Source organism: Phalacrocorax aristotelis, chromosome 4 (assembly GCF_949628215.1).
Source record: "Phalacrocorax aristotelis chromosome 4, bGulAri2.1, whole genome shotgun sequence".
NCBI lineage: Eukaryota > Metazoa > Chordata > Aves > Suliformes > Phalacrocoracidae > Phalacrocorax > Phalacrocorax aristotelis.
This window is the reverse complement of record NC_134279.1, coordinates 29,311,617-29,334,331: the sequence shown is the minus strand read 5'-3', so window position 1 is coordinate 29,334,331 and position 22,715 is coordinate 29,311,617. Positions and strand designations below refer to the sequence as shown.

At 42.3% G+C, this 22,715-nt stretch overlaps 1 protein-coding gene across 1 annotated transcript; it reads right to left on the bottom strand.

Annotated features, from left to right (window-relative positions):
• Positions 1 to 15,061: 15,061 nt before the first annotated feature.
• LOC142056280 (alcohol dehydrogenase 1) lies at positions 15,062 to 22,364 on the bottom strand. Its single transcript, XM_075090779.1, has 9 exons — positions 22,036 to 22,364; positions 20,677 to 20,778; positions 20,331 to 20,472; positions 19,952 to 20,039; positions 19,620 to 19,839; positions 19,240 to 19,500; positions 18,817 to 18,952; positions 15,927 to 16,065; positions 15,062 to 15,291 (listed from the first exon to the last, which is right to left on the bottom strand). The coding sequence occupies exons 1-9, from the start codon at positions 22,051 to 22,053 to the stop codon at positions 15,267 to 15,269; spliced, it is 1,131 nt and encodes a 376-aa protein (XP_074946880.1). The 5' UTR covers positions 22,054 to 22,364; the 3' UTR covers positions 15,062 to 15,266.
• Positions 22,365 to 22,715: the final 351 nt, after the last annotated feature.

The following is a 22,715-nucleotide window of genomic DNA, read 5'->3' as shown; positions in this document are numbered from 1 at the left end:
TTCTATAGGAAAGGTCTGTAGGTGAGGACTCCTAGTGCTCCTGTGGTTTTTATGTTGGGTTGGTCTTTGTGTGTTGTTCTGGCAGATTTTACATGCTTATCAGCAACATCAGTTTGGATTGAGAAAAGAGGAGGCCTTGGAAGCACTGTGAGCATGTGGGAGAGAGGCCTGGCAATCGTGTTTTTGCTTGGAGGATGTCTTCTGTTCCACGTGTCGAGCGGGGGAAAACCCCCAAACCACTAGGGATCTGCATTAGCTTTTTTTTTTTTTCTTCTTTCTTTTAAATTGTGTTATTGTGCCCATCCTGGAGGCCTTAGTTTTTAGTGAGGGCTTTCTGTACCTTATTTTGACTTTTAAGTACAAGAAGATGCAGGGCAAGGAGTCACTTGCAAGCTTGGCAGCCGGTACATGCTGAAAGAAGACACACGTGATCTGTGAGGGTGCTCATCCTGGGCACTCTGAGTGCCAGCAGCAGAAGCTGGCTGCATGCCAGCGTCAGAACTAGGAGGTGATGGTTAGGGGCTGTAACTGCTGGCTGCAAGCTCGCATACTGGTGGACAGGCTGGCAAGGCATAGGGAGGCTGGAGGGGATTGGCATGCCTACCAGTAAGTGAAACTGAAATGCATTCTCACAAACATTGCCTGGTTAATTTTCCCTGAACAGAAACGGTGCTAGATTGACCCAGAGGTAATTTTTCTCCTGCTAATACAATTTCCCAAATGAAATAAATGTAATTTAAGTAGTTTTGATATATATATTTCATTAGAACAACCCTGTTAAACCTGGGATAACCTGTGCACAGGTTTTAGCTGTGGTTCCTTGAGTGTAGCAGTCTTTTTGTGGGGCATTGCTCTCAAAACCATCCTTTTGATTTAAGCTTTCTTATATTTTCCTATGAAATACTGGATGGTAACACTTGCGCAGCATTCAGAAAAATTAGAAATTCTTGTCATTCTTCAAATCAGCATCAACTGATTTTTGTAAGGTGCAAATACAGCTGTTTGAAAAATGGAAACATTTAAACAATAAAAAATGTTTTAATTTATGATGTTCAAAGCTGGTTCATGATTTTTTGGGATAATTCTTAGTTAATTAAAATATTTCAGTTTTATAAATACAAATATAAATTTAAAATTTTATCCAGTATTTCAAGAAATGGTTGGTTCCAAAGGAAAAACGTTAGGAATAACTTCACTAATTAATCATAGTATAATGCTGAAGTATACTAAAGTAAAATAACTTTTCAAAACAAAGGCCCATGTTAATTAGATGTATTCAAAATAAATATGAAATTGAACATGACAGTTTTGCAGTAGAGACACATGAGGCTGGAATACTGAAAAGTTTGTAATAGTTTAGATATGGAAATAAGTCATTCGAGGAGGTTTATGATTAAATAGTCTCAGGTATTTGCTTTCACTGAAAATCAAATAAAACACAGAAAGCTGCTATTTTATGTGCTCATTCCAATAGTTAATAGTAAACTAAATTTGGAAGGGAAATTTAAAAGATAAAAGTGGGGGAAGGGTTATGCTGGCACCTCCTTGCTCACACTTGACAGCATTTTCTTCTGGTATGTGTGTCTTTGCTAGTCTTTCAAACACAATTATTTGGTCAGCTGTGAGACCAGTGATATTTTAGGAAAAGCAGAATTTGGGGAGCGCTCTAATTATCTGCTGAAATTTGAAGCCCTGCCCAGTTAGTGATGGTTGTCAAAGGGGCAGGAGGATCACCAAGTTATTGGAAAGCTAGCAGTAACGCATTTGCTGGCTCAAGGAAAGGGCAGCTGAACCACTTCCCGCTGGCGCTTGTCATGTCGTGGCTGGTAGCAGAGCACAGCAATGAGGACGGCAGAACGTCCTGTGGAGCTGGCAGCTGCACACGCATGTGCCCACATACACCGCTCCCCACAGGGCAAACCTCAGCCATGGATGTCTGCTGCAGGCAGGTGCTTGAGCTGTGCAGAAATCCAGCTCTTCCAGCATGTTCAGAAGTTGATTGGCAGCATGCAGAGAGAGCAGTGAAAGGTCACTACCAGGTGGCACTGCTATGACACAACTCGTCACTACTCAGAAGTGCTCACACCATTTTTCACGTAGCAACAGTTCAAAATAATTGGTAAAGTGCAAGTTAAAACCAGCTTAAGGCAGAATTATTTTATAGCAATCAAATTTTGTTTCATCTAGGTTTAGATTTTTTTCAAAAAGGGAAATTTTTCTTTTTGTGTCCCAGTCCTGCACAAATCTATTTATATGTTTATATTTATTACAGAGTTACTAGGCTAATTGATTACTTTTTTGGCATTTGCCACTAGTGTAAAATTAAGGCTGTGCCGATGCACGTGTGGTATTAGGGAAACTTGTTTATTGGGAGGAGCTTCTTGTAGTGTTTTCTCAGTAGGGAAGTGCTAGAAGTCAATTAAACATTTAACAAGTTATTTTGGTGTTATCTCATTACACGCAGTCTTATTGTTTTATGCTTAAAAAGTAGTTAAGAGAAGTATAGGTAACTTTATAGCAAGGCAAAGTGAGTTCTGTGTATAGAAGCTACTGTAAATCGGCAGACAAGGTGGAATTTGTTAACCTTTGATAACTCATTTTAGTGTTCATTATGTGCTGTGTAATTGCTGGTCGTGCTGAGGGGTTTCCAGAAGTTCAAAGGACTATAGGCTGGGATAGGAGTTGCTCAAAAGTTGCTTAAAAGGCATTATAGTGTGATTGATCTGATATTCAGCACCGAAAAAGGGTTAGTTTAGCAGAATGACCTGCTCTCAGTGGCAATCCTGTTCTCTGGGGAAGATTTCGCTCAGCTGTGCTGTCAATATTCTGTGGGACTTGGTGCTGGAAATATATTACAAGTACAACAGCATTTGCAAAAATGAAACCACATCCATGTATGCATGTATAAATGTTAAGTAATAATAAGAAAGTTATCTACTCCTTTATATAATATGCTTCAAATAATATAGTGCTAGCTACTGTCCCTTATTACCTTTCAATGCTAACCATTCCATATTTGTGTGAGCTGTATTTTCTTAAATATTAATTATTAATACATATTTGTTAAATATTAACTAGTAAATCAATTTGTTAAATAATGAGACCAGCCAAAAGTAAGGCTTAAGTTCATGTGAGGGTCTTCAAGAATTTTAGATCAATCCTCAGAAAACAAGGACAGTTCAATTGCTGCAACAAAGAAAATCAACCACGTGAAAGTTTGTTTTAAAGTTAAGAAAAAAGCCTGACCTGCAAACAGAAAACATCGGTATATGGAACTTGGATATGTATACTATTCACTTACTGTCTTCAGATGTTCCTGTTCTGTTAGAGGAATCTTTCCTACCAATCCTATCGCTGTGGGCTGTTCATCAGCCTAGTAGCATTGCTCTCCTTTGGCAGGCTGTGAAAGTGATAGTTTAGTTGGTTGGCTCAGTAGCATTTTTGTACTCTTATCCTCACACTGAAGAGAAATTTGGGGAAGTTTTCTTTCCTTACCCTTTGCTAAATTGTCCTCAACAGAGATAAAGTCACACTAAAGGAAACTGTGACAAAAACATCGGTGAAGACAAAGTATTTTCAAACATCCTTCAGTAAAGAGACCTCTGTGACCTGTTAAAAGATTCTCCCACCCCATGCTTCTTGTGTCTGCTCCAATCCTACATGTTTTCTATTATATAAGCTGATAATTTTATTAATATATCCTGTCAGTTTACAATGGTTATATAGTTCAGCAATGCAGCTTTTCCAGCACGATAGAAGTTTGCCTGAAGTTACTGCAGTCAGCTGGGATCTAGATGTACAGAGCCCTAGGTTCTGTAGGCTAACTCCTCTTGAAACTCTCTTACTGTTGCCTAAACATCCAGACACATACTTCGGTGTGAAAATGGAATACAGACTTGGGAGTGCGTTTGCTTTCCTCATACAGACTCAGCACCGGGTGCCTAAAGCTGTGGAAATACATAGCCTCATTGACTGCATGTTAATTTTCCTTTTTAGATATGAATTGGTGGCTGGAATGAGGTTTTCTTGAAGCATTTGAAGACACGTTTTGTTTTGTTTTCTTTTCTTTTTAAATGTATCCAAGATGATAGACTCATGAGATAGGACAACAAAACACTCAGCTTCATATTCATATACCTCATAAACACAATAAGGTAGATTTGATTTCTTGATAACTTACCTCTTTCCTGCAATCATACGGTGAAAAGCATCACTGATTTTTATCGAATGGTGAAGTATATGACACCAAGGCATGCAAATAAAATTTCTTTGCCATGTAGCAGGCACCAGCTTTGGTACACTCTCCACGCTCTTCCAACCTGCAACAGAATCCATAAAACCAAGTTCTGTTAACAGTGAACAAACTGAGTTTAATTAGTAAATCAGGTTACAAGAAAAAACACTTTGATCCAAGGTTAGACACCTGCCTGATTCCCTACTTTAGTTTTCAAGGCAGTGGTCACACTTTCTTTTCTGATGCTTTTCTTCCCTTATCAGCCACATAAATATTTTGCAAAAACTATTAAATCCAATTGATGAATGTTTCATGAGAACAGGAAATTCACTGAATGTATAACATCTCTCAAGTGCCTAATAGCTGCTGAGTATTCTCTATCCGTCCAGGTTAAATATACCCACACCACTGAGCACTATTACTGATACAGTAATATTAATAACCTGAATAGTCTGATTCCTGTATAAAATGTGCCCCAACAATCCACTGGTTTTGAGGGATACCTGCTGAACAGAAGAAAAGCACCAGACCTATTACTAGTTAAATGGCAGATCTATGCTTCTGGTATTTTTTGATTGTCTTTGCTGTGAGTTTTGGGTAAAAAGCAGTGTTTGGTCAGGATACCTTCATTGCTGTGTTAGCAGTCAAGTGTTACTCCACAAATTGCTAATTTGTAAGGAGTCAACTGAATTATAAAGCTTTTTATATTTTTTAATTTTAAGTATCACATAGTTCAGTTTTTGCTTGATAGTAATATCCTGGAAAGAGGATGTTTAATACGTTAAATGCTGTTACACATTCAGTTACACTCTGAAAATGAAAAATTTCTTTGTTGTTGTATTCAGGTGTGTGAAGTCTGAAGGCTTTATTGTGTCTTTTTGTATCCAGTGTTTTGAGAAACTGGGAGGCAAATGGGATGCCCTTATGATGGCCTTGTTCTGATAATCACTTCCAAAAATTTCAAGACTCTACTAAGTATACTAACTGCTGAAACACAGTCACAAAGGAATCAACGTTTTAAGTAGAAAACATATGCCTTTTTGAATCTACTTTTTCTTTTTGTATCTTTCCAAGTTGTTTTTCTGTGTTTGTTTCTCCTGGATACCACAGATTATTTAGAATTAGATTTAGATTCTTGAAGCATGTGTCATTTTGTTACTCTTATTTTCTAGTAGAAGATTTGCAGGTTTTCTGCGTTGTAAGTTTAGTTTCTGAGGTTCGTGGGAGAAAAAAAAAAATCACTTTTGGAATTAATTATAGTAAGATCTTAAAGTAATTTAAAGTGAAGGCTAGTTGTGCTGCATCCCTCTACGCATTGCTGACAGAATATATGAATAAACAACGTGTTTAGTAATGATCTACATGGAATGTGCAGTCCAGTATTCATAAGTCACTGGGTATTATATAGCATCTTGGATCCCTTTACGTATGCTTCTTTACCAGCAACAGCCCTAATAATATCCTCAAAGGTTATTTGCACAAAACTGTAACAGATTCCAAGTTCTGAATGTCTGAACTGCAAGAGCAAGCTTACCCAATTGATGAATGTGTGTGCTTATAATAAATCTAAGGGGAAAAAAAAAAAAACCCCAACCAACGATGCAAAGGCAATCCCTTACCACCTCCCATGAGGAGGCTGATGCCCAGCCAGTCTCTGAGCAACAGTTACATTGGGAAGACTACCTCCCAGTTTTATTGCTGAGCGTGACATTATATGGCATAGAATATCCCTCTGGTCAATCAAGGTCAGCTGTCCTGGCAGTGCTCCCTTCCAGCCATTGACCCACCCCAGCCTGCTTGCTGCAGGGAGCAGGGTGAGGACCAGAGAAGCCTTGACACTGTTCAAGCACTGTTTAGCAATAGCTAAAACGTTTAGTGTCGTACCAACACGGTTTTGATCAGAACTGTAAACCACAGCGATGTATGGGCTGCTATGAAGAAAGTTTACTCCATCACAGCCAGACCCAGTACAACTCTAGGGCAAGGGATGTGTTTCTAGTCTATATTCAGGGTGCCTAGTGTGATGTGCTCTTTGTCTTGGACAAGGACAGGCAGCTCCTGTGTACCACTACTGAATGACATCTCGTTGGCAGAGGATGTTTTGTCAGAGTCAGTGGAAGAACCTGTGGAACTGGAGCAGTTCTGGCGAAAGTGCAAACCTGGGAACTGTCAAATCAAAACTGGAATAGGGTATACTGAGATTAGGTGCCCGCTCTTCCAGCCTGTTAGGGAATAAAGGGATTTTTTGGATGTTGCTCTTGAATGTAAGTATCTAAACTCCATGTATGTCCTGTTTCAGAACTGAACTTAAGTCAGTGGTAATTTGTGGCAGTACTGTACCAAACAAAACATTTATTCTAAACCCCTCAAAAATGCAAAAGAAATTACAACACATCAACCAAATTTCTGAAAATTGCTATTGCATTAGTATAATGTTGTAACATGAGTAAGTTCGATTGTGTTGTTGAATAATAATAATTATTATCATTATTTCATTCAGAACAGAGAAAAGGCCATTTTTGCTGCAAGTGAGGTGCCAGTTACAGTTTTCTCCATTTGAACTGAGTTTCTCAGTAAGATTTCACCCAAGAAATTCAGACTATGCCATTGTAACTCAGCTCTTCTTTACTGCAGGTTTTTTTAATAATCTAGGAATTTGTAAAAATCTCCATGATTTCTTTAAGTATTAACATTTGGGTTGTATATAGCCTGGAAACTTACTTAAGTCCACATAAAAGCTTTAGCACTGGTTCAGTAAATAAACACAGATGTAACATAATGGAAACATAAATTTTGCATGTGAAAGCCAAAGCGTGTTATCATCTGCTTATCACCAACTATATATGGTTGAAGTACTATAAGCCTCAGTGCTTAGTTGCTAAAGGGGATGAATTCTTGCTCAAAGCAAGAAAAGAAACTACAGAGAATAGCCAAATACTGCTGGGAAAAGATGCCGTTAATACTACTATATGCATTTCTGCTGAAACGCATCTGTTTACTAAAACAGACAGTCTGACGTACAGCAGACGACTTTCCTTGTTTTGCATGCATGTAAAGCCCAAAGGATGTGAAGAAAGCCAAACTAAAAATAAGTACATTCCTGTAATTCTTATCAAAATCAAAACAAAGTAAGACCCTTCCTGCATTTATTAAACCCTATAAAGCAGAAAATCTCTCAGTAGGTTTCTTACAAAAGATGTTTTCAAGAGATAACCAGCCTTTATTGCAAACGTTTCATTATGTTCAAAGCAAATTTGTGCTGTGTTTGTTATGGAATGTGGCTCCCATCTCAGTTTGTGCAAATTTTGAGTAATATTATCAGTTTAATGCTGGAATAAAGCTACTAGTAACGTTGTTACTGACACATCTTTGAAACATTGACCCTTTTGCTGAGAAAAAGGAATGCTACCTCCAAGTAAAACAAAAATTAAGGTAATGGAGTATCTCTAAGGTAAAGGTCAAAATATGAAATTGAGAATTCTGGAAAAATATTATTAGCCCAGGTCCTAATACTTGTGAGGAATTATATATGGAAAGTAGGAGGGTTTGTATCTGAAAGTATCAAATGCATGTAATTTCCCACTGAAATTGGAGACTGTTTTTATATTTCATGGAACTTGTGTATGAAGATAAAAGCACCCTTACCTTTTTGCCATGTTTGGTATATGCTATAAGACTATGTTGTACTGTCACATGATGTTGCTTTCCTTAAAGACTTTATTTTTCCCCAACATATTGTAGGAATTGATCAGCATACATGCTGATCTGATCAGGAATTGAACTGACACTGCCTCATCTTGTTCTTTGAACTACATGATCCAGACTAGGACTATAATTGACTTCTTACTGTCTGTAACAATCGTAGCAGTATCCAAACCAAGCAGTCTTAAGGGCTGCAGCAGAAAATCCACTTCAAGTAAAAACATTACCAAGATTTCAGCTGTTACAGTTTGACTTGTTTGCTGCAGAACAGAATCCAAATCAATGGCTTAGACGTCGATCATGTAACAAGTGTATTTTTAAATACAAATTTTGGTGAGAGTATCTTAGTATAGCTAAGTAAGTCAGTGAGTAATTGCTCTTAATGCTTTTCTTTTTAATTCTGTTCTTTGTGAAGCATTGCTTGTATGGCAAGGTGCCTGGGTGCTCTCACTTAGAGCAACCGCCACTTCTGGAGAAAGCCATTTGCCTTAGAAGTGTTCATGCAAAGGGCTTATTCACAGGTATAAAACTTAAGTAGTTGTTGAGGGAAGAGTTGCTTCTGCTTCTGTTGATTATCTAGATAGTTGCTAAGCTTCTCTTTAGGCTTCGTAAAACTGTAATCACACAGCAAATACAGAAGGAAGGAAAGGAAATTAGGAGAAATAAGTGTGTGCTTAGTGTATTTCCATTCTGGACTCACAAGAATCAGCAAATACCTTCACGGTGACACATGTGCCCCAGAGATGTGTCATGCTGCATAGCTCTTTAGACAGGGTAGGATGAATGGAGCAGTGCCTGGAACAGCAGCACAGCTCCATATGAGTGTTGTGCACCAAATGGTGTGCCTGAGGGGCTGGGTCGATTTCTTCTACGAAATGTTCTGTTCGAATATAAGATGCAATTGCAATAAATCTGAGTCTATTCCTGTGCTGCTGTAGGAACTGTATGATGTAGCCCTTGTCACAAACCTGTCGTGTTCTGTATTAAAAATACGGGGGGTTACTGCCATTAAGATTATTTATGATAGTTTTAGCTGATTTGTCTACTTTTAATTTCTAGGCTACTTTTCCCCACTTGTTCCTGTGCAAACAATGCTGGTTACCACAAAAAGTTTTTCCCTTGTTAGTGTTTATGCCCTTATTTTATTTTTGGAAGGTAGCCATATCCTTTTACCCTCCCCTTTGTTAGACTGGGTAAGTCACGCACTTACAGTATCTTTTATCACTGTGGCTTCCTTTCTTTGGCCCTGCTAGTAGCATGCCTTTGCATCTCTTCCAGTTTGAATTCATTGTTCTTGAACATGGTTATCCAGAATTTTTTTATTTGTTCATCATAGTAATTTAGTCACAAATAACTGAAAACTGAGGCTGACATGTCTGTGCAAGCGATAAATTACTGAAACATTTCTGTTGTTTGATTTCTCTATGTAATAACTAACCTAGCTAAGTGAGCTGCTTTGTGTAATTTCTGTATTCTGTGTATTTATTGTGTTAGCTGTAACTGGTTAATTTCTGCAATATGCACCTTCATGCTTCACTTAAACTGGGGAAGAAGATGCTTTGATACCAATGACTATGGACCGAAGCCTGACCTCTCACCAGAGTAATTGTATGGTTAAGACATCGTTGTCTGCAATGAGGGTTTTTTTTCCCAGTCTCACCCGTAGCTTCAGGCTCCTGATGGTCCCCACAGGAGCCATAACAGAAGTCTTTCTGGAGAAATACTGTTTGAATGCTCCACTGTGCAAACTATATTGAAACTTTTGCCCTTTCCAGTGAGCTGGAAGTTAAATGCTGGGGAGAGGCTCGCTGGATTTAAAAAGTACTGAGTGAGATACAATGGCCAAGTTTGGCTGCTGAAGTTGATGCTGCTTTGGTGACACCTGGGGTTTTTTTGCTGGGGGACTTTGGGATTGCAGCAAAGTATAAGTTTATGCTAGGAAATTTCATTGATCATGTATTTCCAGAGAAGGTCAATTTATTTTAGTGGAACTATTAAAAAAAAATAATTCAAGTATATTCCACAAGGGGACATAACATGGAACAGTCTTTCCATTTAGAGTGTAAATAGAATAGTGGGAAAATTATTTCTCCTTTTGTATTTTACTAGGCAAATTTGAGAAATTCAGTCCACAGTATATTGGCTAAAACAAAGAAATAGACCAACATCCTATTATGCAATGTATTTCCTGTTTTCCTCTCCCTAAAGCTGTTGGGCACAATCCACACTGGAGTCACCTCTACTATGTGATTTTCATGGTGCAGTAGAGTATACTCATTAAATGTGCAGATAGTGGGAGGGTTACAAGCACACTGAAAGAGAGGAATAGAAAACAATCCTGACAGTTTGGGGAAATGCTTTTAGAGATCTGGGATGCAGTTGAGTGTAGTCATCCCCATAGGATGGCAAATGACAAGTCAAAAGCAGTTCTGCAGAAAAAAAATGTCTGGATCTGGAAAGAATAGTGGATGACAAAGTGAACGTGAGTTAGTGATACCCTGTTATTTGGGGGTAGAGGAAAGGCAAACATCAGAGTGGCTGTGGAAACAGGAATACAGTTGACAGGAAGAGAAGTAATGCTTCGTGGTGGGAAGGGCAAGGGTAGACATACTCTCCAGGAACATAAAAAGTAGCTATAAGGTTGAGCAGGAGATTTAGTCTCTCTGAGGAGATTAACTGTGACAGTATGATGCAGTTTGAAATGGTAATGGAATAGATCATCATTGGAGGCCTCTGAGCACAAGTTATCTCTCAGGAATGTTACAGAGAGTTGATCCTGCACTGGGGAAAAAAGCTAATCTACATGGCCTCACAAGAACTATTTGAGCTCTGTTTTCAGATGAGTTCATTACTTTAATAGTCTTGTTTTGTTATTTTACGCACAGTGGATTGTGGTTTTTAAAAAACTTGTAGGATGTTAAAAACCCCAACATTTGATTAGCATCATAAGAAATTTATTTGCTTACCATTTCATTGATATGAATGGTACTGCTAGAAGTGCACATCACCATCAGTTTCTCTAAAGTGGTGGTGTAGAAGACAACAATCTGATGTTGTATGGATTTTTATGGGAACTAGGTTGCATTTAAAATATTTATATCCCCTGCTGGAGCATTTGGTGTGGCTATCATAACATTTGTATAGGTCAGAGCTCAGAGTATTGGACTTAAAATAAATGCCAAAGGATTATTTGGATAATAGACATTTACATAGTGCTAGTTTACATGGTTCTAGAGGCAAAGATTGATTGACATTTTTGTTTGTGTTACTTCTACAATGTGAAAGACCTGGAAAGGGGACACTTGATGAGAAATGCTGTGTGATTGTCATCTCTCGAGTATAAGAAAACAGTACAGAGTCACAAATACTCAAACAGAAAATGAAAATATTTTATATATTGTTCCATTCAGAGCTGGGTGCTCTCTACATCCACCTCTAACAGTATGTAAGATCAGCAGAGAACAATGTTTGATACTTTGATGCTTCATGTATATGTTATGGAGCAAACCCATTTGTTTCCTTTTGATTTTTGCAATCTCATATATGGGCTCATTGCCCATATAAACTTGTGGCTAGGGCAGAGTAGTAAATATTTTTCTGGGTTAAATATATCTTGCATAAATCTACTGGTGTGTTATTGATGGTAGTTTTATAGTGCTGAGTCTGCATTTATATTCTAGAAGAGATGGTCTTTTTGTTATTTCAAAGAAACTGAGCAGGAGCATTAATTAAAACAGAATTGTAGCTGAACCAAACAAGCTAAATAATGGAAACCACTCCAAAGAGCAATCTGTCCTTCCCATTGCTGCTCTGGAAAGAAATGCTACACATTAAGATGTTGAATGCACATGGTTGTTATGTGTAATTTCGCAACTAGCTAGATTCACTAGACTTATCATATACTCAACTTCAAGCTGCTGCCAATGAGAGACTGATAAAAGGAACAGAAGGATGATGGACAAAGAGGCTGAAAATGGAGATGATGTGGTTAAATCCCAGTAAAAAGAAGCATCTATTGATTATAGCTTTGAAATTTTGCCTGTTCTTAGAAAAACCAATGAGCGCTCTTTTCCATTTAAAATAAAAATCTTTGCTCAGGTGTTATATCCTTCCTCTCTTTAGACCTGTGTTGTCTCCCTACCTCTCTACTCCGTGCTTCCCTTTTTCTTCACCCCTAACTGCTTAGCCCAGCATTGGAAGCCAGTTCATCCTTCTGAGAGTCCCTCTCCCATTCCTGGGCCTGCTGTGCAAGAATTCATGTTGTCTGTAATGAAAGTAAGTTTCCAAATGCCTAATTCAGCCTTGAGGACTTTCATGATCCCACCAACTCTAGTCTAGAAGGAAATGATAGACTAGAAAAGGCCTGACCACTAAAAAGGAATCTTCTTTCTATGTGGCTGACAAGACTTTTTTTATACCTAAGGAATGGCATACTTTCCTAGAAGACTAATAATGACATAAAAACCCTTCTTGGATCAGGAGCCATTTAGAATGCTATAGTGAGTGGAACTCTACTCTTTAGCTGTTGAACAAAATGGTAGATATATAATATTAACATTTTTTAAAGACCAAAAGACATCTGTTAATGTTAGGATGCAAAATCGATTAGTCCTGATCAGAAAAAAAAATGCAGCCTTCATGAATCAGGAAGGCATTACTCTGTAGACTCATGGTTAGGACACTCAGCTGTACAGGTGATTCACATGTCCTTCATGCCTGTTATCCTGTCAGTTCACTCACCAGATTTGGAGGACCACAGATGTGGTGCTTCTCCAGGATTAGTTGCTTTCCTGTGCTTTGCAATCTTCACTCCCCTTTGAAAGTGGACTGATGTTTAAGTGCTTAGCTGAAAACAAAAATATCCTTTAAGCAGTTCAGACAGACCCACTTTACACAGCTTTTGAGCCTTGTTTTAGTTGGTTTTGATTACCAATCATTTTTCTACATTGTGCAAGAATTGGAGAGCAATTGCAGAGGCAAAACGCTGTATGGCTGATATCCCATAGGTTTGCTAGTGTTTGAAGTTTAAAACAACAGATTTTACAAATACTGTGATTGATAATGAAATAATTCAGCTGCTTCCTAGGTAACATTCCATACATATGGCTTATGTTTTCATCTCAAACATACGGACATAAATGTGAACAGTGCTACATGTACTGGTATTTCATGCCTGTTAGGACACATCCAGTTTCTGCTATTGAGTTTGTAGCCTACAAAATGGTTGTAAAAATGTCTTGCAAATGTGTAATATTTTTTTTCCTTAAAACGTCCATGTGATGCCCTCCTCCATCAAACTTGCAAACCCAACATTGATGCGAAGACAACATAGATTTCAGAATTGCTGACTGCTCTGCTTGCAGTTGTGAAGCGCCATGGGTAGCTGGAATCTCTGCAAAACATTTGTAATGTATGTTGGGTATGGGAGGGAGTTGGTACTGAGATCCTGTTGCTGTGCAGCTTTTTGTGTACCTTAAGAAAGGAGGGCGTTGTTTTCTTATCCAGTTAATAGAGGGGAAGAAAAAATTATACTTGTGTGTCGGTAGGCATGGATTTAGTGATTAACTTCTTAATGGCAGATACCGTGTTATCTGCATCCAACAGGATTTCATGTCCTGACTTGCTGTATGTGTTCATGCATCAGGCAAGTTTTAACAACTGATCTGTTAGATCAGGTGTTGGTACAGTTAGGCACAGGCCCCAAGGTCTTTGTCTTCATCTTGGTAGTCAGTATTCAGACCCACTTTGTGTATTATGTTAATTTCCTGTCTGTATCAAAGTGGTCGGGGAAATGGAATAATAATAACATTCACAGAAATCACTTTGTGGAATAGACTCTGAAATGCACTTACTAAGTGTAAATCTTATCTTTTCCCCTGCCTGCAGTAATTCAAACCTTTCAATAATTTTTAATTAAAAGACAAAGGCAGATACTAATGCCTTTATTAATGCCGCAGCATTAAGTTTTTTGTCGTCATTGTAACTAGGAACCAGTTTCAGAGGCAATCTTAGCATTTCTGCTATGAAGAACAAACTAGATCATCTCCTAGTAGGTATGGCTTTGCATTTGTTAGCAAGATTGATAATTCACTCTTCTTTAAGGTGTCCTGTTGCTTTAATTTCCATTTGGACAAAAATATTGTGTACCACACACAAAATGGAAGGGGGAGGAGGCAAATGAGGTAAGGAGTGTGAGAGTTAGGTCCACCCTGACATATTGTACATTGAAGACATATAACAAGGATATTGATAAACATCTATTAAACATGTACAATTGATTCCGTTCACGCTAGTGAAGGAGAATGGCTAAGGGAAAAAATGTGTTAAAATAGCAAGCAGAAATCTTACAGCAATGGCTGATTTTGGGTCCATACTACCATAGAATTGTAGGATCCTAGAATATCTCAAGTTGGAATGGACCCATAAGGATCATATCCTTGCATTCCCTTTTGTGCACAGAACAAATTTAGTTGCCAGACTGGTTGAGGTCCTGGTAGCTCCTGTAGAATTGCACTCCTGCAACGTAAGGAGGAATTTTGCTTTTTACTTTCTGAAAGTCTAGGTATAGTACCTCTAGCACTCACATTTACGTATTGTGGGACATAAATGCACTTTTAGATTCTCTTCCTGGTTCCAATCTGTAAATTTCTCTGAGGTTGTTATCAAGAACAAAACTAGATCAGAAGAAAAGCCACCAGACTGAGCTCAGGAGGCCAGAGGATCTAAAGAGGACAAATATGAATTGAAAAAGGGAAGATTAGGAGGGAATAGGACAGAGTAATGTGATAAGAAAACCTCATGTTTAAATGAAAGGGTCTAGAGTGCCAGGCTTTACCTGAGGATAATTTTGGTCCTGCAAGTGAGACCAGAGAACAACAGCAGCAGCACCAGCTGTCATTTCCCAGCTGTACTTCGGTTGCGGTTGCAGCATTCACCCAGCTGAGATGGGGGCAGAGACGCATGGGCTAAGTGTGTAAGGTGGGTTAAGGTGGGAAGCAGCAGCAGTGGAGGGGACAAAGGCAGTTTTTGCTGCTGAGACAAAGGGTGTGGTGGAGCAGCCTGTGGTATGAGGAAGAGCTCCTCCTGCCCCATGGGACCTCTGTTGATTGAGTGCACTGCATGGGATGAGTTTGACTGAAAGCTTTTATTGGTAAAAGTATTTTCTTGAGAGAGGCATCCTTCTAGGTCTCAGCTGGGTGGGGAGCACTGGCAGCGGCACCAGCGTCAGCTCGTTGTTGTCTCCTTGTGCCCCACAAAGTGAGGTGCTGGTTGAGAAGAGAGGTGGTGTGCTGCGCTGGTCCCTCCGCTTGGCCTCCCATGGCTGTGTCCTTCAAAAGAGCAGGACACTACGAATACTGAAAAGTGGAAAGAAAGGGATGAGTTACAGGTGCTGCAGCTGCAGGTGTTCAGGAGCAGGCAGTGGGGCAGGCAGGTGTGCCTGAGGACTGGCTGCCGCCTTTCTCATCCAGCCTCTTCCTAACTCAGCCGCATGAGACATGCAGCAACAGAGCAGCCTTCCAAAACCTGCTGAAGGGAACCCCTCAGGAGCTAAGGCACCTTGTCACTCCCCAAAGCTCTTGTGCTGTGTCTGTAAGAGTTGTTCTTCCTTCCTTTGGCTTTTATTCTATTCTATCGTCACCAAGGATGCCCCTTACTTTTTGTTCTCCTTTGCCTGTCCTGTGCTTTGAAACAGTGCCCTGAGATGTGGTGTCTGAGAGTCTGTGCTGGCTTCAGTGCAGTGATGGGGCTGCAGGGTCTCTGCTGAGCTGAACCACAAGCTGGAGGGTTCCTTGTGCTGAGCATGGGCTCTTCCCTTCAGGTTGAGGCAGATCCCCCTGACATACAGCTGTGGGCCCAGCTTCCTCAAAAGGCTTGGATGCTTTTTGAGAAGGCAGCATTGCATGCTTTGCCTGCCAGAGTGTTTGGGTTGTTCGAGTTTTAGGTGGAGGTGGCATTTGCTGTACCTCACTCCTGTTAGTCAGGGTCTCACCTTTTTCCTGCATGTAACAACTCAAATCCCTCGTTCACTTTAGTGATTGGCAGTGTGTGTGTGATCAGCAAGTCTGAGTTGAATTTCTTCTCCAAATAGCTGGAAACTAATTTGGGGATGCAATCTCTCATCTTCCAACCTAGAAACAGGAGAAAGCAACCACAGTGAATAATCGGAGAAATGCTGTTTTGGTAAAGTGATGTTTGCAGAGTTTGCTGGTGCTAACCAGTGTAGCAGCTCTCCTCTGAGCAGAATATCAGAGCCATCCAGGGCTTGTCCCCTCTACCAGGCTGTGCTGACTTGTAAAATATACTTGAGGCTGTGCCCTTGTAAAGTGCAGAGCTAATTTGTGGAATGCACCAAAATTACTAGGATGAGGCTAAAAGTGTGAGAGTGTCCCTTCTTTGAGCTGGGAGTATAGCTGGAGGGAGTGAGAAGATCCTTGAGCTGCACCAGGCCCTCCCCTGGCATAAGACAGAAGCACTTACATTGCAGTGAAATGCAAGCTGAGATCAATTGCTGGGCATTAAGATGAGTGTGTATGAGGGTGGCCACCCCTGAAAGGCAGGTAGCGGATACATGTGTGACAGAGGGATGGGGATGAGAGAGAGTGAGAGCGGGGGAGAGGGAAGCATCTTGTATTGTAAGAAGAGAGCAAGGTGCAACAGGAAGGTGTTAGTGGGGCAACAGGTAATTACTTTCATGGGACATTTATGATCTTTCTACATGTACTGTAGGGTCAATACTGAGCAACCAGTACTGGTGCCTTTATCTTGTGATAAAGGCACTCCTTGGGAGGAGAGTAATTTTGTCCTTCTTTTAGTCTCCAGTTAGCTTAGACAGTTGTATGTGTTGAATTGTATGAAATAGTTACAGGTTTATTAGCATGTTTCATGCTATAGTGGAAATGCAGCATTCCTGTTGAGTTGTGGGTTTGGTGTTTTGGTTTTTTTTTTTTTGTTTGTGTGTGTGTTTTCTGCAAAGCCCTCTCAAAGAGGCTTCCTGGGACATTGCCAAGCTTGAAATATTCTTGGTGACCAAGAGGTTAGTGAGAAACGACTATGAGGAAAAGTATCCTTTGTCCTATAGCTGAGGACATTGCTCAGATGGGAAGACTCATTTTCAAGGGGAGGGCTACTCATATGCCCTGAAGGATACCTGTTCCACAGACACACTAGTGATGACCGACATGGAGAAGGCTCAGGTCTTTTTGCCTCAGTTTTCAATGGTAATCTCTCTTCCCATACCTGTCAAGTCCCTGAACCTCAAGGCAGGGTCTATGGGAATGAAGTCCCTCTTGTAAGAAGTGAGGATCAGGTTCGACATCACCTCAGGATCCTGAACACACGTAAGTCCATGGGATCTGATGAGATGCATCCCACAGTCCTGAAGGAATTGGCTGACGTAGTTGCCATGCCACTCTCGTCACATTTAAAAAGTTGTGGCAGTCAGGCAAAGCACCCAGTGACTGGACAAAGTGAACATCACACCCATTTTTAAAAAAGGTGAAAGAAGGACCCTGGCAACTACTGACCAGTCAGCCTCACCTCCATGCCTGGTAATATCATGGAACAGATCCTCCTGGAAGGTATGTTGAAACATACGGAAGACAGGGAGGTGACATGGCTCACCAAGGGCAAATCGTTCCCGACTGACCTAACAGCCTTCTACAATAGAGTGACTGCATCAGCGGACAAGGGAAGAGCTATAGATGTCATCTACCTAGACTTCTGTAAGGCCTTTGATACGGTCCCCCACAATATTCTTGCTGCTAATTTGGAGAGATATGGATTTGACAGGTGGACTCTTAGATGGACAAGGAATTGGCTGGATGACCCCATCCAAAGAGTCAATGGCTCAATGTCCAAGTGGAAACCAGTAAGAAGTGGTGTTCCACAGGGGTCTGTACTGAGACCAATACTGTTTAATATCTTCATCAATGACATAGACAGTGGGATTGAGTGTACCCTCAGCAAGTTTGCAGATGACACCAAGCTGAGTGGTGCGGTTGAGGGAAGGGATGCTGTCCAGAGGGACCTTGGCAGGGAACCTCACGAAATTCAACAAGGCCAAGTGCTAGGTGCTGCACCGGGGTTGGGACAATCCCCAGTATCGGTATAGAGTGGGGGATGAATGGAGTAAAGGCAGCCCTACAGAGAAGGACTTGGGGATACTGGTGGGTGAAAAATTGAACATGAGCTGGCAATGTGCACTTGCAGCCTGGAAAGCCAACTGTATCCTGGGCTGCAGAAAAAGAAGCGTGACCAGCAGGTGAAGGGAGGTGATTCTCCCCTTCTACTCCACCCTTGTGAGACCCCACCTGGAGCGTTGTATCCAGTTCTGGGGACCCAATACAAGAAAGACATGGACCTCTTAGAGTGGGTCCAGAGGAAATGGTCAAAGAGATGACACCTTTCCTCTGAAGAAATGCTGAGAGAGTTAGGTTTGTTCAGGCTGGAGAAGAGTAGGCTCTGGGGAGACTGTATTGCAGCCTTTCAATGCTTAAAGAGGGTTTATAAGAAAGATGGGGAGAGATATTTTACGAAGACCTGTAGGGACAGGACAAGGGGCAACATTTTTAAACTGAAAGAGGGTAGATTCGGATTGGACACAAGTAGGAAATTTTGTACGATGAGGGTAGTGAAGCACCAGAACAGATTGCCCAGAGAAGTTGTGGATGTGTATCATTGGAAGTGTTCAAGGTCAGGTTGAATGAGGCTTGGAGCAACCTGTTCTAGTGCAAGACATCCCTGCACACAGCAGAGGGATTTAACTGGATGATCTTTGAAGGTCCCTTCCAACCCAAACCCCATTCTGTGATTCTATGATTTGGGAACAACCATGAAAAGAAAAGACGGAGATGTCTAAAATGTTTTCTTGAGTTTCATACCTCCGAGCACAGTTGCCTTCCATGTACGCCCAGACAGCAGGAGCACAGGATCGATGGAAATCACTGAACCAGAAGCTGGTATCCCAATCACCACAGAGACGCCAGTGCTCATCTTGCAGGATGCCAGGGCAGCAGTCTGATGGGACAGGCAGGTGAATTAGAGAACGCACTGATGCATTTGTCAGAAAAGCATTCTTTCCGTGCAGTCACCTACCTGTCCCTGGTAATTTGAAAACACCTGAACTTGGAGAGCTCAGTGCCTGTCCTGAGACTCGTACATCATTTTCTCCCAAAGCCCATAGACTGCCTTTCTGGGCAAAGATGTGGGGGCAGCAGGCAAGAAACTGCCTGCCAGGGTGAATTTTGACCTGGCAGGAGACTGAATAAGCTGGGAAAGAGAACATGTGCTGAAATACCACCTACTATGGTATCCACATGCCCGATGACCTCAAAGGAGTAGTCTACACCGTGTCCAGTCATCTCAATGAGCACCTCCTGGATGGGCTTCTTGAAGTCCTGAGGACTGATGCAGTCGGTGGCTCCCAGCTCCTTGGCCTTTGCAAACTTGTCCTTGTTGATATCGACAGCAATGATTCGGGAAGCTCCAGCTGCTTTGCAGCCCATGACAACAGAAAGACCAACTCCTCCAACACCGAAGATGGCACAGGTGGAGCCTGGTTTTACCTGCACAACATGGGGCCCTGTGAGTTTCCAGCATGAAGAGGAGGTTTCTGTTGCACAGGGTTGGTGGAGGTGTGAGGTTGGCTGTGGGGTGCTTGTGCTTGACATGCCTGAACACCAACCTTGGCAGTGTTGATGGCAGCCCCGTAGCCTGTGGAAAACCCACAGCCAAGCAAGCAGACTTTGTCCAGAGGTGCAGCAACGTCTATCTTGGCAACGGCGTACTCTGGGATCACGGTGTATTCTGCAAAGGTGCTGACCCATAGGAAGTGGTGGATCTGCTTCCCTTTGCAAGTGAACCGGCTGGTCTTGTCAGGCAGCAGGTTTTGTGGTTCAGAGGCACTGTTGGGAGGTACATGCATTTGTTCTTCATCAAGTAAAGCACCCGTGGGGGTGTCAGACTTGTTAGGAGACAGCCAAACCCATTTAGGTGTATGGGAAGAAGCAAACTCACTGGGACTTCAGGCAGTAGTTGGATTCGGGATCCAGGCAGAAGCTGCATTCCCCACACTGTGGAAGGCAAAGGGGGATGACTTTGTCTCCTGCAACAAAGCAGATCCCTGTTAGGTGCTTCTGGCTCAGCAGGCCCTGAGGTTGCTGCCTGTGGAGTGGCAATGCTGAGCTTTGCGATAGCAGCATCCTACCTCGAACCCTCTCCTTTCTCTATCAGGAGGAAGTGCTCATGTGCACGGGGAATAGACCAGGAAAGTGTATGTGATAGTCCAGTGCAACAAGTGTGCACTCAGGTTTTGAGCCACTGACTCAGGAGCAGGGGGAATTTCTGAGTTCATCTCCTTTGAGAGATGACTCCTGGGCATGTGTTTGTGTCTTACCTGGTTTCACAGAGGTCACTCCTTCTCCAATGCTTTCCACAATCCCAGCTCCCTCGTGGCCTGGGATAACTGGGAAATCCACGTTAGGAAAGCAACCTTCCAAAACATGGCTGTCTGTGCGGCAGATGCCGGTGGCCACAATCTGTTTGGAGAGGAAAGAGCAGATGAGCTTTAGAAACCGTCTGGCCTCTGTTAAACTCAGTTTGTGGAAGGATTTTTCATAGGGCTTCTCTGGACAGTTAAGTCCTATTTGTGCACACAGATCCCTGACAGGTGTATTCAAAGTATAACTACAAGAAGAGCAATTCCCACAGGGCAGAAAAAAAATACTGAAATGTTTTTTTACCTTGATACGGACTTCACCTGCTTTTGGAGGCGCAACTTCCACCTCCTCAACAGAGAGTGGCTTGCCTGCAGCCCAGGCAACAGCAGCTCTGCATCTGATAACCTGGAAGCAACAGAGGGGATTACACTACATGGGATTGTTTGCCTTTGGCGCACTGTCGGGGACGGTCATCTTATGATGACCTAAAACAGAGCTGCTTGGCGTGTGTCTCTGCACACCGGAGCACGCACTGCTGGAGCTACAAAACTGTCCTGTGCTGTTTCCTGGGGGCCTTGCTGGGTGGGTGGGATGTGGTGGGAGAGCAGAAATGCAGGACTGCCAAGCTGTATGTGAAGCCAAGTGATGTTCAGTAAACACTGGCATAGTGTGAAGTGTGAAATGGAAAGATGAAGTCACCAGTCCATAGAGCATAAGGTTTGTCTGGGAGTGTGGACCTGGAAAAGCACACCTGCCTTGTGCCTGTGCAAGAGGGCTCTGGAGGCAACCCTGGGGCAGCGGGGCTGAGCTGCTGCAGTCCAGGAGAAGCTGCAGGCCCTGATGGGTGGGGGGATATCCTCTCAACAGCACTCGGTGCTCGTGCCCTGCCCGGTCTTCGGCTGGTCTGTGCTCAGGGGAAGGTGAAGGTGGCTCTGGCCCCTCTCCTGTTTGCCATGAAGTACTAAGTGAGTTCCAAGCTGTCTTTTGGTAGATGAAGAGACTCTGGTGTACTGGGCAGATTTGACAGCAAGACATGCGTTTCTGTATCTTCAGGCCAGAAGGACAGCACTTTTAGTACTGGTGGAAATGCCCATTAAGAGCTTTGCTGTTGGTCTTATAAGATACTGGGCTGAAGGTACCTAGAAAGGGTACTCTACGGGGTTAAGGAACAGTTCCCAATGGGCTAGCAACTGGACAAGTTTTTCCCTTGCCAAAGAGATGATTTGTATGTGGCATCTCCTGGACCCCAGAGCTGGTTTGACATCAGCAAAATTCAGCTTGTAGCTTGAAAGTGGTTTTGCCAGGGAAAAGATTGGAGGCAAGAGATGAGTGGCTGCAAGACTGCACCTCTGAAGAGCTGTGTTTCCCTGCCAAAGCAGGAACACAGAGTGGGGGTTGAGCAGGAGGGTGGTTTTCAGAGTGATACAATTCACTATTTCATTCCTGAGCTGCTGGACAGAACAGGAGAGGAATGCACTACCTAACGCAGGTACTGACATGTGCAGTCACATGAAAGCAGAAACTCATGTAATTCAAAGGGGTGTGGATGGGTTAGGGGAGTAAGGGCAGAGGAAAGAGAGTGCACAGGCTGAGCTATTTGCAGAGTATTTCCCCAGGAGCCAGGCACCTCGGAAAGGGAGATGGGAAATGAGTTATCCTTACTTTTCCAGAAGTGGCCATGTGGTCTTAGCAGAGCTGTTGCCGTCGCTGCAGCAGGCTGGAGGGAAACTGCTACCTGTCTGGCCAAAGCCCTGTGTTGTGAAATCGCCCAGCTGTGGAGCCAGAGCACTCCTGGGCAGCTGCCAGCCGCAGCTGAAGGGGAAGGCAGGGAGCGTGGAGGAAAGCCTGGCGTGGGATCGTGGCTGGAGAGCAGGGAGCGGTGGTTACTCTGTGTCCAGTGCTGGACGCTGAGGAGCACAGCGAGTGTTAAGTGGCGGAGCTGGATAGCGCAGGGAGATGCCAATGGGCAGCGGTCACACTCTACAGGGAGCGGGCAAAGTCCTCGGGCGAGGCTTTTATTGGTGGCTCTGCCTTCAGCCATGCCCTGCCCTCCCTGCCTGAAAGGCACAGAGAGCTGAGGGACAGTTTTGGTTTTTTTTTTTCTCCTCCAGTTGCTTCCAGCAGGTGTGGAGGGAGGAGATTCACTCCTCAGGGTCCCCTTGTTGCCAAGGAGTAGTATTTGACCTGGCAGTGGGTCATGCCAAGGTGTTTGCAAAAGGATTAAAAATTAAAAAAAAATAAATCAAACCCAAACCAGTGAAAACATGGTATGGTAGACAAACACGCCTGCCCTTTTGGAGTGAAACTTAACTGTCTGTAGTATTGCAGCTATTTTCACCTGG

Coding starts and splice junctions, on each gene's coding strand:
- LOC142056280 (XM_075090779.1), bottom strand. Junction 19,501..19,619: donor CTGCCATCAACACTGCCAAG/GTTGGTGTTCAG, acceptor CATGTTGTGCAG/GTAAAACCAGGCTCCACCTG. Junction 15,292..15,926: donor TTGTTACATGCAGGAAAAAG/GTGAGACCCTGA, acceptor TCCACTTTTCAG/TATTCGTAGTGTCCTGCTCT.